This window comes from Lutjanus erythropterus, chromosome 19 (assembly GCF_056507025.1).
Source record: "Lutjanus erythropterus isolate fLutEry1 chromosome 19, fLutEry1.hap2, whole genome shotgun sequence".
NCBI classification, from domain to species: Eukaryota; Metazoa; Chordata; class Actinopteri; order Lutjaniformes; family Lutjanidae; genus Lutjanus; species Lutjanus erythropterus.
In genome coordinates, this window is record NC_139335.1 from 3,680,001 (window position 1) to 3,696,965 (window position 16,965).

General features: G+C 40.8%; 1 protein-coding gene across 1 annotated transcript; it reads right to left on the reverse strand.

Moving 5' to 3' along the window:
* Positions 1–2,216: 2,216 nt before the first annotated feature.
* LOC146309087 (uncharacterized) lies at positions 2,217–15,294 on the reverse strand. The gene is made up of 10 exons (XM_084744111.1): positions 15,083–15,294; positions 12,424–12,489; positions 10,302–10,792; positions 7,624–8,116; positions 7,129–7,208; positions 6,701–6,704; positions 4,261–4,818; positions 3,676–3,768; positions 3,151–3,237; positions 2,217–2,395 (listed from the first exon to the last, which is right to left on the reverse strand). The coding sequence occupies exons 3-10, from the start codon at positions 10,774–10,776 to the stop codon at positions 2,305–2,307; spliced, it is 1,881 nt and encodes a 626-aa protein (XP_084600237.1). The 5' UTR covers positions 10,777–10,792; positions 12,424–12,489; positions 15,083–15,294; the 3' UTR covers positions 2,217–2,304.
* Between the last annotated feature and the right edge of the window lie 1,671 nt (positions 15,295–16,965).

The window sequence follows — 16,965 nt, forward strand, 5'->3', positions numbered from 1 at the left end:
CTACAGGCAACGAACCCCAAAAACTTCCAAAAATAAAAATAAAAATAAAATTTCTTCAGATTATGTTTATTTAGTCTATTTTGAGACATAAAAACACTCCAAACATTTTTTCCCTCACTGGCATCATAATGTGTACCATAGAGGGTTAACATCTTGAACAATACATTTTCTTTGAGGAAAAAACACATCAAGGAAATCCAAAACACTGATAAATGTTAAATAATAAAGTCCATTCTTCTCATGTATCTAACTGCTGCAGTCCCTTCTCTCTCTCACACACACACACACACACACACACACACACACACACACACACACACACACACACACACACACATTTTATATGCATATATATATAAAAAAAAGTCTCATAAGCAAATGATTACCTCTCTATACATTATATATCATCAGTCATGCAGTAAACACACACAAACACACAGAACGCTCCAGTCGTTCTATGAATCTTGCTCTGCTTGCCTCGTAATACACTTTCCACCAGATTAGTCTGATTTCATGCATATTGCAGAAAAGTGCCAGAAATCTAATTGAATGAACATCTAAAAATAGACACGATTTCTTCCCCTTCGACTCTTTGCCCTCTCTTTCTCTCTCTATCTTCTGTCAGAGGCCTCAGACGTCTTGGATCTGGATCTTTGTCCTCCAGGACGCTGAACTTTTGTCTCTTTGTCTCCCCCTGTGTGAACTGTGTTCTCGCATTTTGCCTCCCGTGTGAATGTGTTAGTCTGTCCTCTTCCTGGTCTCCATGGTGACGAACTCACATGGCTCAGGTCTTACCTGTTTTTGGGAGAACCTCGAAGTTGCGTCAACATTTTCCTTGAGTCATATTAGTCACATATTCCATGAAGTATATGTAATGCTCACATCTGATACATTATGATCTGATTCTTATTAAAACCTTTATATCAAGTCAGATACTGTTTGCCTAAAGTCTCAAAACTGTGGAAGGAATGAAACAAAGGGTTGGCCCACATACAGAGGACCCAAATTAATGGATGTCAATTATTCATTCTTTTGTTTATTTACTCCTACTCTCCTTCATCACTGTGATCTCACTCTCTTTCATGCTTTCCTCCACACTCTTTATCTGTAAAAATGAGTGCATGTACTGAAGGCTGGTCAAATAAAAATGACAAACATTTGTTGCTTTTTTTTTCTTGTCATTTAAAGCAGGGGTGTTAAACATGCGGTTCACGGGCCAGGACCGGCCCACTGGATGACTTTGCAAAAACAAAGAATACGTACTGTGGTCATATGTCAATATTGGTTTATTCACTTCTAACAGGCAGGTGTAAGGTAATGAGCTACAGGCTAACAGCTAGTGAGCACCAGCTGTGTGTGTAGCTGTTTGTGCATTAGCCTCTGACAGAACTCACCAGAGAAGCCGGTTCTTTCTGTTTTGTCCTTCCTGTCTCTCTTCTCTCACCCTCCTCTCTGCACATTCACAAAAATACATAACCCCGGTCAGCAGTCAACATGGACAGAGAGACTAATTACAGTCCTGCAGACAGGCTGAAAAGTGAGAGTGAGGATGAATTCGCTTTTTTATCCCAAAAGTTTGAAACATAAACTCTGAGCTCCACTCCTGCCAGTAAAGGAGTTGGTGTCAGGTCAGTCCGTGGCTCTCTCCCCCAAGGATTCCCCGCTGTCACCAGCTGTTTGTCAGCTCTGTGCCTCTGCTCCACTCCTGCCTGTCCCCTGCTCTCTCCCCCAAAGCTCCCCAGCTCTCAGCAGCTGTCTGTTGGCTCTGTGCCTCAGCTCTGGCCCTGTCTGTCCTCTGCCTGTACCCAGCTCTCTTCCCCAAAGCTCCCTGGCTCTCAGAGACCCATCAACCTTAAGTATCTACAGGAGTAAACTGCAACATGGCACATCAATGCAGCAGCAATATTAATACAAAGACATCAAATACAATAGTAGAACACTGACAGAGACCATTTTACTGCACAATGTTAATTTTTATTTTTGATAGCTTTTAAGTACATTTTGTTGAGTGCTGAATGTTGAGTGCAGGACTTTTACTTGTAGTGGGGTATTGTTGCAGTACATCAGGCCTACTTTTACTTCTTCTTCCTAGTGGGGCCACGACTCTTAGTGGCCTTTTTAGCAGTAACTGGCTCAGAAGAACTCGGCTGAAGTACCCTATCGAACAGATCATTGTCACTCTCTGTCCACAGGTACAGCTGGTTCGTGTTGTTGCCACGATCGCTGTAGGAAAGAAGTTCAGACTTCAGAGGGATTCAGTGCAAACAAAGTAGACATGATTGCAGTGGGTACAGTACAGTGGGCTTACCTTTGCTCCTCCTTCTTCTTGGTAGCACCACGGCTCTTAGCAGTCTTTTTACCAGTAACTGTTTGGTTCACACTGATGCCACTATCACTGTGGGAACAGGCTCAAACTTAAGAACGATTCAGTGCAAACGAAATAGACACGATTGCAAATAAAACAAGCGATATTCCAAGATTTTAGGGAAGGCCATGTGGCTTTAATTAGTGGTTATTCTGCCTGTCCAGTGTAGCTTAATCAGTGGAGAATGTATGCCAATAACTGGCTGATTGATATCAGAATACAGACCTCCCATCTGTGTAGACTGTTGTTGTTGGGCATAATTTAATTCATACATGAATGCAGCAGTAATATTAATGCAAATACTTTGGATAAAATAGTAAAACAGTGACAGGGACTGTTTTACTGCACAATGAGCACTTTTGATAGCCTGCCTTCAATATATTTGGCTGATAACTGTTGCAATTCTTTACTGAAATAAGGTTTTGAATGCAGGACTTTTACTTGCAGTGGAGTATTTTTACACTGCAGTGGGCTTACCTTTGCTCCTCCTTCTTCCTGGTAGCGCCACGACTCGTAGCAGTCTTTTTACCAGTAACTGTTTGGTTCACGCTGATGCCACTATCACTGTGGGAACAGGCTCAAACTTAAGAAGGATTCAGTGCAAACAAAGTAGACATGATTGCAAATAAAACAAGTGATATTCCAAGATTTTGAGCACTTTTGACAACCTGTCTTAAATATATTTGGCTGATAACTGGTGTAATTTTTTTTTTTTTACTGAAATAAGGTTTTGAATGCAGGACTTTTACTTGCAGTGGAGTATTTTTACAATACAGTACGCTTACCTTTGCTCCTCCTTCTTTTTGGTAGTGCCACGGCTCTTAGCAGTCTTTTTATCAGTGTCTGGCTGGTTCTCGCTGATGTCACTATCACTGTGGGAAAGAGGTTCAAACTTCAGAAGGATTCAGTGCAAAGAAAGTAAACATGAGTGAGATGAGAACATTAATTAATTATTCAACAACACAATATTCAGGATCCATTTTAAGTTCTGTGTTTAGCCTAGAATAGCACAATAGTGGATGAGACAGAAAGAAACTGTTAATCAAACTGTGCTGGCATTTTTGGCCATCCCGCTGATTTGCATTTCTATTACTGCTTATATTGTGCTGAGCTGTGCCCAAGATGGACCCACTCTGGAGAGGGGACAGAGCGAGTCTGACTCGGTCATGTCGCCGCCAACTGCAGCCAAACTGTGACTAGCCTACTTTTCTTCCCCCTCGAACAAGCGAGTGTTGTGATACTGAGCTCGTGTGTGTGCAGGAGAACAGAGAGAAATAAGCATTTAGGATCTGTCACCACATAGTTTATACCTGCTGAACATGCTGCTCAGCGCCATTTGTTGTAGAGGACTCATCATGGGGCTGTAAACCGGTTGGTGGCACCACCATGGCATGGTATAATCACTGTAAAAAAGAAGTTTATTAGTGTCAAAATTTAAGAGGGATTCAATGCAAAGAAACTGAACATCACTGCTCATAAACAATACAGGAATAAAACAAGAAGATTTTCAAAAGTCTTCAGCAACACACTTTAATATTAATGTTCCATTTAAAGTTCTGGATGTGTTTGGGTTAGCTTAGCACAGAGATGAGAAGAAGCAGAAGGAACGTTAAGCCAGTGCTTTGCAAACTTTTTCTGGTGGGCCCTCTTTCAGAGAAAAGAGTTCACACCCTCCCATCCCACATTTTTTAATCAATCATTAACAATAAATGGGGAATCAACCGATAAAAATGTGTCTCTACCTCAGCTACTTATTTATCATCAGCTGGTTGCAGTATTCTCTGGTGTCCTGATCATCGTCGTCTATTAATTCCTGATCATGGACACCTTGTCAGACATTACATACATATACACTGAACATGCAAAATAAATTGGTAAAGACTCTTAGTGTTTACCTGTACCCCCATGCACCCAGTGAACTGGAGGACTGGACTGGCCGTGGGGACTGGATTGGGCGTGGTTTGATGGTTGTGATAATTTTGATTCGGCTGGGATCCCACACGCAATCCTCCTCCAAACCGCTCCTCACCATTCCACATTTGGGTGGCACCCAGGCGGTGTCATAGCCAGAGTCATGCCAGGTCTTCTGAAGTGGGTGTCCTTGATACCTGATGGCGACCACTTTCCCCACGTCGACCATAACCTTAATGACGACCCTGTCATACTCAGGGTGATCCCTGGGGTAGCGGCTGGCCTTCTGCAGGTCTCTGCTGAGGTAGACGCCACAGCCGAGCATCCCGTCTGCAGACCGGCGAAAACCAGTGGCCTGGATGGCTTGAGCGTTCGTCTTGGTGGTGCCATGGTACATGATGTACTTTCCACCACTAACTGGCTCAGAGAGACCCAGTCGACCGACCCCCTTGGGCACATCAAAGTCATCTTCAGCCCACTCATGGTGCTGATCCATGTTGGTGTCTGTGTGACTGTAGGAGAGAGGTTTGTTAGTGTCAAGACTTCAGAAGTCTATGCAAAGAAACTAAACAGTATTGCAAGTAAAACAGTAAGGGAATTAATCCAGAAATTAGGAAATTATTCAACAATAAACTACAATATTTAAGGTCTAAATACTGGATTTGTTTAGACTTGCTCAGAGCAAAGACCAGAAGAACCTCCATCAGATTAAGTAACTCTGTCTCTTCACATTGACAATATTTTCTACAAGAATGCAAAATATTGTGTGTGTTTGCGTACCTGTCTCCAGGTTCCTCCGAGAGTGTCAGCTGTGGGTTCACTCTGCTTTATATAAGGGCTTTCAGGATTTGGGAGGACCTTACAGTAAACATGTATCCATCTTTCACTTAAGTTTCATTTCTTGTGCCGATGACTTTCGTTTACAGTCAGACAGATGTATTTATTTGGGTGTGGTCAACAGAACGGCGATGTTGGGTGTCTGTCCTGCCAGCCAGCAGCACGGTGCTCAGAGATTTAAGGCCTTACAGGCAGATTTGAGCGTGTGACTGACAGTATGAGACTGTCCAGAGTTAATTTAGTATATCATGTACAGGGGAAAATGAACTGAATACAGTGGAGAAAATTGATCAAAAGCATCACTATCAAGAGGAAACAGGTTTGGCAACTGGGAACACCCTTCAGAACCACATTCTCTGCATTGTGCTTCTGCACCTGAGTTTCATTCCTATGGCATGAAGCAGCTGGTAACTGATAAAACCAAACCTGCCATCCTTCCTGTAAATGTAAATTTAGTCTCTGTGGGTCATGCTAACACTGCGTTCTCCACCTCTGTTGCAAAGCATGAGGATTCTTGCAACACAACTTAAATCTGGGAGGTATGGTTAACTGTGGAGGGAGCTACATCCGGACATGAATGGATGATGAGAAAATGGGCACAGACAGACAGAGAACAACTACAACTACATGACTACATTGTCTGTAGATTTTCTGCAGTTCTGTTGTTTGTATTCATTCTTGTCCTTCTGTAGTTGATCGTTTTGTGTCTCTCTGTAGTAATTTTTGCATCTCTTTGTAAAAGTTTTGCATTATTTTGCTTCACGGTGTGATGTTTTTCATGTTTCTTTGCAGTCACTCTGTGTCTGTTTGTAGTTGCTTTGTGTCTCTTTGTGGTCCCTGTGATTCTTTGTGCTTGTTTTGTGTCTGTTTGTTGTCACTGTGTTTGTAGTTGTTTTGTGTGTCTCTTTTACATTTTTCACCATTTTCAGATATTTCATGGACTGAACAACTAATCAGTCCATTAACAAATTAACTGACCGATTAATCAATGAAAATAATTATTATTTGCAGCCCTAAAAACACTAGATTAAGCAGAACAGTTTCAACATATTCTATATTGAGGTAATACAAAAGTAAAAGAAAGTAATTGAATTAAGTAGCTTTAATATTGTGAAGTGACTACATTTTAGCAGGTAATTAGTAACTGTATTGGAATACATTTTTAAAAAATACCCTCCCAACCCTGATAATGTTCAATTGATTGCAAAAATATTGGATTAAATAGTGTTGATAAGACATAACATACTTATTAAATAAAAAAGTACTGGAATTTTTCTTTGCAGTAAACTAGTCATGGGGATGAAGATTGTGATAACAGGGTGATAAAAACATAATCTGTGTCACGTTTGTGTTTCAGAGCTGCTTTGTCAACATGATCCAACAGTTTCACACTGCACTCAATGTCTTTGAATAAACAGAGGAATTGTAATTTTACTTCCCCAACAAGTACAACAAGATTTAGCTGCAGATCTCAAAATGAATCAGAAAGCTGGTGAAGACAATGCACACCCTCTGGCCAATCAGAATCAACTGTAAGCTGATGTAACCAGGAATGTGAGATATGCAAAATCTCCTTTCAGCTCTCACCTGCCTGGTCTGATGAGGCAGATGACACATAGGTTTTGTTTCCAAATGAGTTTAACTGATATTTCTTGTTTATTTTTATTTTTCTCAAAATGTTAAAAAAAACAAAAAAACAAAAACAAAAAAAACAAAACAAAACAGCACTAGACCGAACTTATTGCACTGAAACATCTTAATTAGAAAACCATCCATCTGAAATGTTGTGGCCTTGAATTTCCCTCCAGCAGGTATCAGTGGTGCGAACAAACTGATAATTAATTAAATGATGATTTGTAACCCCAACATAACCATATGGATAATGGCTATTGTCCCCATTTTTAGCAGTACACACAACACACGTCTGTAATTAAAGGAAAATCTACATAACCATACACAGTTAATGACATGAAGTGAACATATGAATTAATCCTTTAAATAGGGCACATTCATACCTGTGGATATCCAGTTCACATCTTCATCCTGGACCTGCTCGCTGTGAGGCAGCAGCGTTACCATGGAGCCACTGCGCCACCTGGACATGACAACATGTATTACACACCTCAGTGTACACAATCATACAATATATCTGGGACTGCTGAATGCATACATCACAATAAGTATTCCTATTTGATGATGTCTGATCATAATGTTTGTATGGTAAATATGAATCCAGCCAGCAGTTGGTTAGCTTAGCTTAGCATAAAGGTGGGAGGGAAAGGGGAAAACAGTGAGCCAGCTCTGTGTGGAAGTAATAAAATCCACCTACCAGCCCAGATAAAGCTCAGATTAATCTCATTTACAGGATGCAGAGAAGTCAAGAAAAAGAACATTTGTGTTACCAAACAAAAGTACACTCATCACAACCTGCTCTCAGATTTAACAGGACCGATTTATTTTCAGGTTTCAACAACACAGTTACAAAATGCAGTGTCATTTAGTTTCTAGACACATGTGCGAAAAGACCTGTCAAAAGAGCAGCAGCGCCCAACGCTACCAAGCCCAACCCAGCGATAGCTTGGGATTGGTCTTGGGGTTGGACTGGGCGTGGGCTGATGGTTCTGATGATCTGGATTCGATTGGGATCCCAGACACAATTCTCCTCCAAACCGCTCCTCACCATCCCACAGTTGGGTGGCACCCAGGCGGTGTCATATCCGTAGTCATGCCAGGTCGTCTGACGTGGGTGTCCTTGATACCTGATGGCGATCACTTTCCCCACGTTGACCACAACCTTAATGACGACTTTGTCATGCTCAGGGTGATTAATGGGGTAGCGGCTGGCTTTATCCAGGTCTCTGCTGAGGTAGACGCCGCGGCCGAGCATCCCGTCTGCAGACCGGTGAAAACCAGTGGCCTGGATGGATTGGGCGTTCCTCCTGGTGGTGCCGTGGTACATGATGTACCTTTGACCACTACTTGGCTCGGCGGCGTCCAGCCGAACTACCCCATAGGGCAGATCAAAGTCATCTTCAGCCCACTGGTACTGCTGCATGTTGGTATCTGAATCTGAGCAGGAGAGAAATTTATTGGTCAAAGATTTCATGTGAAGAAACTAAACATCATTATAAATAAAATAATACAAGAATGAGACCTGTGGGCCGTACTACGAGCAAGATGAATGTGCTAGTGAGGTACGTTGAGTCTAAAGTCAGAGTTTTCATGAAGGCGGTTCTCTTTTAACCCGGCTGGATCACCATGATAACTTATGCTGAACTCTGAACTGGTCTGGAGCAGGTGATGTTCAGAGTTTCAGATTAAGTTAGATGTTAATAGTGCTGCTCTTTAACTATTTCTCTTCCTGATGATGTTCTTCATTAGTGATGCAGGTTCTCAGATGAGGGTAAAAATGTTTTAGTATGCAAGTAAAAATGCATAGCCTATACACCAAGTAAAACACAAACAAAAACAGGTTTCTTTTTAACTCCAAAAGACGTGATAGTCGACTTGTTTTGCCTGGGGGCAGCTTTTGTGAAATTACTGGAGTTTGATGAACAAATATTAATGTTATATACCAAACAAAATGAATAAACATTAAAAGGCCCCTGACTCATCTTTCTTTGAACGAGGGCTGGGTAATATATTTAGAGCCAAGCGACACAGCTGCTCTCTGTAACCTGATCGATGAGCTGACAGGCTCCGATTGGCTCTTAATTTTAACAACAAACACCAAGTGTTGTGTAAAATAAAAATTTTCTGTGTCACTATATTGTATATTAGTTTTATGTTATGCAATAAAGTTTTAAACTCTAAACAAGCAGACATTTTGTGCTTTACAAGGCAGACAAAAGAACATGGACAGCATCATGTGAGAGTAGGGGGATCTCTTCTATTTCAACTTCAAACAGCAATCAACAACACATTTTATTTCAGCTATAAATGTGGTCTGCCAACTACAGGTAGCCAACAGGTAATCTAACAGGATGTTAGCGTCTTCCTGTGTATTCTGTGCAGTCAGCTGGAAACTGTCTGACTTGACTGAAGCATTTTCATCTCCACCTTCTGCTGCAGCTGCCTGATTATTTCTACTTTCTAGGCAAGATGCGGTTAATCTTGAAGAAGCCTGCACTCTCTATCCTGTCCATAGCTGTCAGGGACTTTCCAGTGTGTTATAAAACAAACAGAAGGGTGATCAGCAAACACATCTGCTTTCACTGGTCAGAAAGTTCACAGCTGAGTCAAGCTACATATTTTTAAGGTTTAAGAGGAAACTTTCCATCAGACTAACTTCTCTTCTCATCTCCTCTCCACTCACACAGTATTGATCAAATTTATTACTAAAAATTGTTGTTTTTTCAGGCAAAAACAGACTGTGTTCGCTTACCTCTCTCCAGCTTCTTCCAGACTTCAGACTCTGAGCACACTGAGCTTAATAAAGTTGTCCCTGGCCAAAGGGAAATTCCCAACATTCCCTTTCACTTTCGTTCTGTGTTGATCCTGTTCCTGTGTTCTCAACATGTTTCACATGTAGATACATCACCCAATCATGTGAAAAATGAGATGCAGAGGTATTTGGGTTTCTAAAACTCAATGATTCAAGTTTATTTGAAAAATTTAAGGGTTTGACTTAAAACTAAAAAATTAAAAGAAGACAGTTCCCTTATGAGTTTTCTCAACTTTCTTCTTTTTTTCCCCAGTGAATAACTAAAGGATAAAAGAAAACCTTTTGGAAGATGAGATCACAGCGATGGGGACAAATGAGAAGGAAACCAGTCAAGTACAATTCATTTTTTAAAGCTGTGAATAAAGTGTTAGATGCTGAATTGGTAAGAGAATTCTTGGGCTGAAAACTGTGAGATGGTACTTACAGTATCAACAGGAAACGTATCAATGCAGGAAAATGGCCTGTGGGTGTTTTTATTACTCTGGAATCTGTTGTAAAACTGGACCACCTCTGTCTGCTGTCTCTGCTGGGACAGTGGTGGACATGCTAACCTTCAGGTATACCAGCCACATGTAAAGACATAACCAGACATAACTCAGACTTAACATGACCAATTTATTTTGTTACAATGACACAGTAAAAAAATATGTCATTCCCTTTTATCCAAATATATAAAAATACATTTGAACATACAAAATAATTTAAAAACAGCTTGTAGCTCTCATCTGTAGCCCCATGCACCACAGGAAGGGTTGGAGGGTTGGACTGGGCGTGGGTTAATGGCTTTAATGATCCGGATTCGATTGGGATCCCACACGCAATCCTCCTCCAAACCGCTCTTCACCATCCCACACATGGGTGGCACCCAGGCGGTGTCATATCCGTAGTCATGCCAGGTCTTCTGAAGTGGGTGGCGCTGACGATTGATGGCGATCACTTTCCCCACGTTGACCACAACCTTAATGACGACTTTGTCATGCTCAGGGTGATCAATGGGGTAGCGGCTGGCTTTATCCAGGTCTCTGCTGAGGTAGACGCCGCGGCCGAGCATCCCGTCTGCAGACTGGCGAAAACCAGTGGACAGGATGGATTTAGCATGCTGCCTGGTGGTGCCATGGTACATGATGTACTCTTTACCACTAACTGGCTCAGAGAGACCCAGTTGAACTACACCGCAGGGCAGATCAAAGTCATCTTCAGCCCACTGGTACTGCTGCATGTTGGTTTCAGTGTCACTGTAGGAGAGAGGACAATTAGAGTAAAGACTCCATGAAAAGAAACTAAACATGCAAATAAAACGATACAAGAACAAAAAAAAAAAAAGTTCAGCAACACACTACAATATTTAAAATTCAGTTTAAGCTGGATGTATTTAGCCTATCTTAGCAGCACTAATGTCTCTGCCTGACTAAATTTAGTGACCATTCAGACTGAAGCCATGCTGCGCCGGTCTGAGGTGTGTTGCTTCAAGTACCAGGGAGACATGATGAAATAATCCAGGAAGTCCAGTTTTTAGTAATAAATCCATGAGTCAAAAGTAAAAATACTTCAGATGTTTGTATTTGTTCTTGCAACAGTAAAAATACAATGTTCACATTATAAAGCATTCATGTGCGCTTGCATGTCTCTGAATGCAGCCTGAGACACAGCCGTGCCGTGACCTGAAGGCTTCGCTAGCATGCTAATAGTAGCAATCCTAACATGCTTATGTCTAACAGGTATCATGTCCGTCTTGTTTCCATGGTAACATTTGCTAATTAACACCAAATACAAAGTGCTTTTCCTCCTCCACCATAAGATAAACATTTAGGGTTTTTTTTGGGTGAAATATCTCAACAGCTATTGGATGAATTCTCATATAATTCTCATACATTAACACAAAATGTGGTGCAGGCATTCGCAGCAGGATTACTGGTGGAGGAAGCTCAGCAATATCCTGCTTTAGACAGGGTCGGCAGCAAATTATATTTTAGACAGCTAAAAAAAATCATTATCTTTAAGTATATGCTATATCTGTAATATTTTCACTGCTTTACTTTGCTATCAGACTGACCTTTCTGACGGGAAACTAAAGATATATTGTCAGATTGTTCCCTCCAAAGCTACCAGAAAGCTTTGAAATTGGTTTTGTGAGATCAAATTTCAAAGCAGTCTTCTGAATCTGAACTAACCGATGGAGGCAGCAGTAGACGATTCATGAAGTCACACAATGACTCAAACAGACTAAGGGATCGAAGCAGCAGTAGACCAGCAACTCTCGTGGTCTGCAAGTTAAAATTGCTGTTTTTGCCAAAGGAGTCCGGTGGATCTGGCAAGAGTGATATTTAGCTCACATAATGGTGGTTTCCTGTCAGACAGGTCTATATTCTCAATATAGCGTACACTTAAACTGAGGTTGATTTTTTTATCTGTCTAAAACACACTTTGCCACCGATCTTTTCCTCAGCAGTGTATGGCTTAGCATCCTACACCGGTACTCCTGCTACTTCTCCAAACTGTGGACATGCCCACCATCATCTACTGTACATAATACACTGGTAAGCACCTCATACAACTACAGTGTATATAATGTACAGTATTTCTTTAAACATGCTGCACCCAAGTGCAACCTTTTGCTGCAGCTCCTCCCAGGGATTAAAAGCAGTTCAAAAGGGTGATTGTTGATGTAAACACCAGGATAAATCTGCTTTTATCAGTCAGGAAGCTCACACTTGAATCCAGTGTGTCAAAATATTCCTCTGAAGGTTTAAGAGCAAACATTGGATCAGACTAAGTAAGTTTGTTTCCTTACACACGCTGTATTGATCGTGTTTGCTGCAAAAATCAAAACTTTTTGAGAAAAGTGATGAAGTGTGTGTTCACGTACCTCTCTCCGGGTTTCTCCAGTAATGCAGGCTGTGAGTTCACTCTGCTTCTTATAATGACGTTCAGGCTGTCGGAAGAAATTCCATAAATGTACATTCATCTTTCACTTTTGTTTCACTCGTTGCACTGTTTTATGACTTTCGTTTACAGTTAGACAAGATGTGATGATTTAGGTGTGGCCAACACACTAGTGATTTCCTGTTCTGCCCGTCAGCGGCACAGTGATCAGTGACTGATCCTCTATTTGTTCTCAAGAATTAAAGTAAAAGTATTTAACATAAAAAATACTGTGGTAGTGCACTTATAATTTTCAGCCTTTAAAAGTCACCAGATTGCAATTAAGAAAGAAACTAAAAGTCATTTTTTATGTTTCGAGTCCTCCCTGTTTCTGAGGTCTGAAGACTGGCATGTGTGATCATGGGAATTTCCAGGCCTTTCCTGTTTGGCACAGATGTTTGTTTTTACTGTTATGTGAATATTACTTTAGGAGTTGAGCAGCTCATAGAAATACACATTTAGTGGACTGAATCTTTTAGTTGGTGCCATTACACCATTACAGAAGAAGATGACACAACGAGATTATGTCATTAAAAGAGCTCCAGTCGAAGCTTTAATGATGGAAAACATGATGGAAACATGACATTTCTGTTTCACGTATTAATGTGAGGAAGGTCACAGCCTCCTCATCAGCTCTTCACTGGAAGTGACCACAGACGTTTAAGTCACATCATTCATACACGTCATGGTTAATTAGGCGTGTTTCCATTGAACTTTATACATTTTACTTTTATTTATGCAGCAACTTTTCCAGCTCCACCTAAGTGTAAAAATGTTTTGAATTTTTTAGACTTTTTAAACACGTAAAAACAGGTGGATGCACTTTATGGTGGCAAACTGAAAGCACTGTTAGGGTGTGCCAACAATGCCGATTGTTTGAAAAAAAACATGGCAAAAGTGCTCTCTGTGGTTAGTCTGACTCACCAGATGTAAACTGTGGGTGTAAGTCTGCCATTGGTCGCTTCCCCCGGAAACAAGAACAACCTAAATGCAACCTACATGCTAAAATTGGCCGTTTATGGCCTAATAATCTGAATCTAAACCAGCTAACAGCTTGTACCTTTTGCTTTTGTAGTGATGAAGTCATTTTAATGCCAGACCTCGTCTCCTGATGTGCAAATGTTTCACCAAAACAAGTTCCCCCTTGACACTATTTTGCAGCAGCACCGTTGCTGCTTCCTGAGCTTAACTCTGCCCAAGACATCTGTGGTCGGTTTAAAGAAATGCCAACAAGGCAGGGTGCTTTTTCCTGTTTCCCAGAACATGCATGCAGCACTGAGCACTGTAGAGAGTCTGGCTATGCAAGACTATCCTATGGTAGATAAAATGTAATAAAGTGTCCTCTAATGCACCCCTCCAGTGGAGAAAATGAGATGCAGTGCCATATGACTTAAAGGAAATTCCTCAAACTTGGTGCAAATGTTCACTTTGACACAAAGATGAACTGGTTAGAGGTCACTGTGACCTCATAAAACACATTTTTGGCCATAACTAGAGAATTCGTACGCTAATTTGGGTGAACTATCCCTTTTAAGTCACATAATTTTGGTTGTTTTTTCTGTTTGAAAACTGGTCAGCATTCACTTAAACTGCAGTGCTGTTTTCCTGTGAAACTCCAGCAGTGTTTTGTGGACTAAAAAACTAAACCTGACCTTCAATCAGCCTGAGGGTGAGTAGATAATGACTGAATTTTCAATTTTGGCTGAACTATCCCTTTAAGATGCCTTCGGGTGGAAGCTGGCATAACCTGCAGTCTTGGTGTTTGCTTAATATGAGTCACTCACATGTAAATCAAGTTTAAAAAGGTTCCTCGGTTGTTGTGCCTCATCCAACATTCCTCCTTATTTGTGGATGTTGAAGTAACACACTTATTTGCTCTTTGTGTGGATGACACACTTTTCTCTTGATCCAAGTGTAATATAAAACAGACCACAGCTGTGACTCAGCCTGAAACAAACTCGCTCTGAAGAATGAGCACGAAATGAACGACTGATCATTGTTTGTTTCACTTCCACTCCAACTTGTTTTGCTCTGAACAAAGTTGTGCTCTAATTGTTTTATTTTTATTTTTTTTAAAGCTTGGGAATCATTAATAATTTTACTTAAATGACGAATATGGAAGACAGCAGCTGAATAATTTGTACCTCACTTTGACCTGACTTTGACAGATTTTCCAGCCTGATCATTTTTTTTTTTTTTTTTTTTTACATGATATTGTCTTATTAAAATAAAAAGCTTTGTTGACTGTCATTCCTTATCCACACTGATTAACTGTGGTTGCCAACCTTAAATGACTCTTTGTCAGGAATCAGCTGTCTTAAAATTGCTGCTGGCATTTATTAACACTAAACATATAGGTTCTGAACAAAAAACTGTTGTAAATATGTTTTGAAAGTGTAATTATTTGGGTCGCACACCAGGATATGTCTGCTTTTATCAGTCAGGAAACTCACGCTTCAGTCAGTTAACATATTCCACTGAAGGCTGAAAAACAAACTTTCCATCACACTAACTTAATTCATCCCCTCATACATAAAGTGTTGGTTACATTTACTCTGGAAATTAAGACTTTTTAAGGAAAAACAAAGTGTGTGTTCACGTACCTCTGCTCGCTTTGCCCTCCTCCTCCAAAGTGAATTCACTCTGCGCTTTATGACAGATAACAGGAACTCTGACAACAGGAAGAAATTCTTTAGACGTCCACTTAACTTTCAGTTGTGTTTCACATTTTGCATCATTTTCTAGTTAGACAGGATGTTTGTGTATTATTTGGGTGTGGTCAACACGGCGGCGCTGTTTTCTGACCTGCCAGCCAACAGCACAGTTATCAGTGACTGTAGCGGAAATTCTGAAGAATGGTTCACTCAGACACTGAAGATGAGTTCAGGAGTCCTGGGTGACTTACACAGGAGTATTTAATGAAGCTCGATCGAGGAGAATTCAAGATCAGCAATGCACATGAGGTGTTGTGACGGCCAACCCAGTTCTGAAGGTTACTTCTTGGGTAGAGATATTTGACCTGCCCTGGAATCCAACTCATTACCATGTATGGATATATCGTGTCTATCTATATGCATGCAAAAATTCTATTGGACATATGGTAAAACCAAGGAACTATGCTTACCTTGTTGCTCTAAATCATAGTGTCCATCACCCTTGGTCACACACTGCGCTCTGTTGTAGAGTGAGGAGACAGTTTGCCTACAAGATAAGCTACGACCTTGAGGCCAGAGGCAGAGGATCTGGGGGATGCGCTGGTCCCTTTTTTGTACAGTTGTATGCTGTGGTCAGGCAGGTAGAAGGGAAAATACAAATTGCTAGAATGCCTATTCAGGTCAATGACCTATGATCAGGCCCGACATATACCTCGTGTTTCCAGATGTGGGAAAAGTGCAAGGAAGGCAGATTTCATAACAGTGATCTTATCATTAGATGCAGGCACAGTAGTTGTGGGACTTTCCTCCCCTCCATCATTTCACAGATGTTTTTACCGCTGGGTACCTGCAAGACAGAAGAAAAATTCAAATCTTGCTCAGACCGGCTCATGCACAGAGGCAGATGAGCTGCATCAGGAAAATTAATCATGTACTTGTACTCACTTGTACTCAGTCCAGTGTGTAAGACTTGGGGGATATAATATTCATAAATATGTCTCCATTAGTGTATAATGTATAATTCAATCAGACAACTCATTTTCATAAAATGAAAATGGTCCTCTTCCACAGATGCCGCCATGGGTTAGAAAGTTAGTCCCACTATGTTGGAGAGACAGCAGACATCTCTATGACTGATATCTCCAAAACTTTGCAAGTCACACCAAAACGATCTAATTGCCTCGTACAATGTTCTTCCTTAAGTGTGTATATGCATTAATAACACACTGATTTGCTCTTTGCGTGGATGACACCCTTTTCCTCTTTCTCCAAGTTACATAAAACGGGCTGCAGACACACAGACGAACGTTCATCAGCTGTGACTCATCCTGAAACTCTTTCTCAAGAATGAGCACGAAATCAAGACTGATCACTGGTGACTTTGACTTCCGCTCCAGATTGTTTTGTTCTAAATAAAATCACGCTCTAATTGTGTTTCCTCAGCCTGAGACGTGAAGTGAAACTGAAAGAAATCCAAAACTCCCAGAACGCAGTTTGCATTTAAACCAGTACAGTTCAGCCAATACTAATTATCAAAAAAACAATAAAAGAAAAATTTGAGTTTGTTTTTCTACAGCTCACCTGTCGAATCTGTATTTTGACTGAAGCAATACTGGTTTAGACACGTACACCAAATATAGTCTACTTGCCAGCAATGTCAACCTGGAAATGTGGAGTTCCCCAAAGTTTCATCTCAGAACTTCAAAGTTTGGGTCCCTAGCATTATGAAACTGCAAGATGCTAGCTTGTATATATAGTAGAACTTGCATAATTGGTATTGGTTAGCATAATCAAGTACACGGATAATATTTCAGCAACTGTTTGGCCGATTT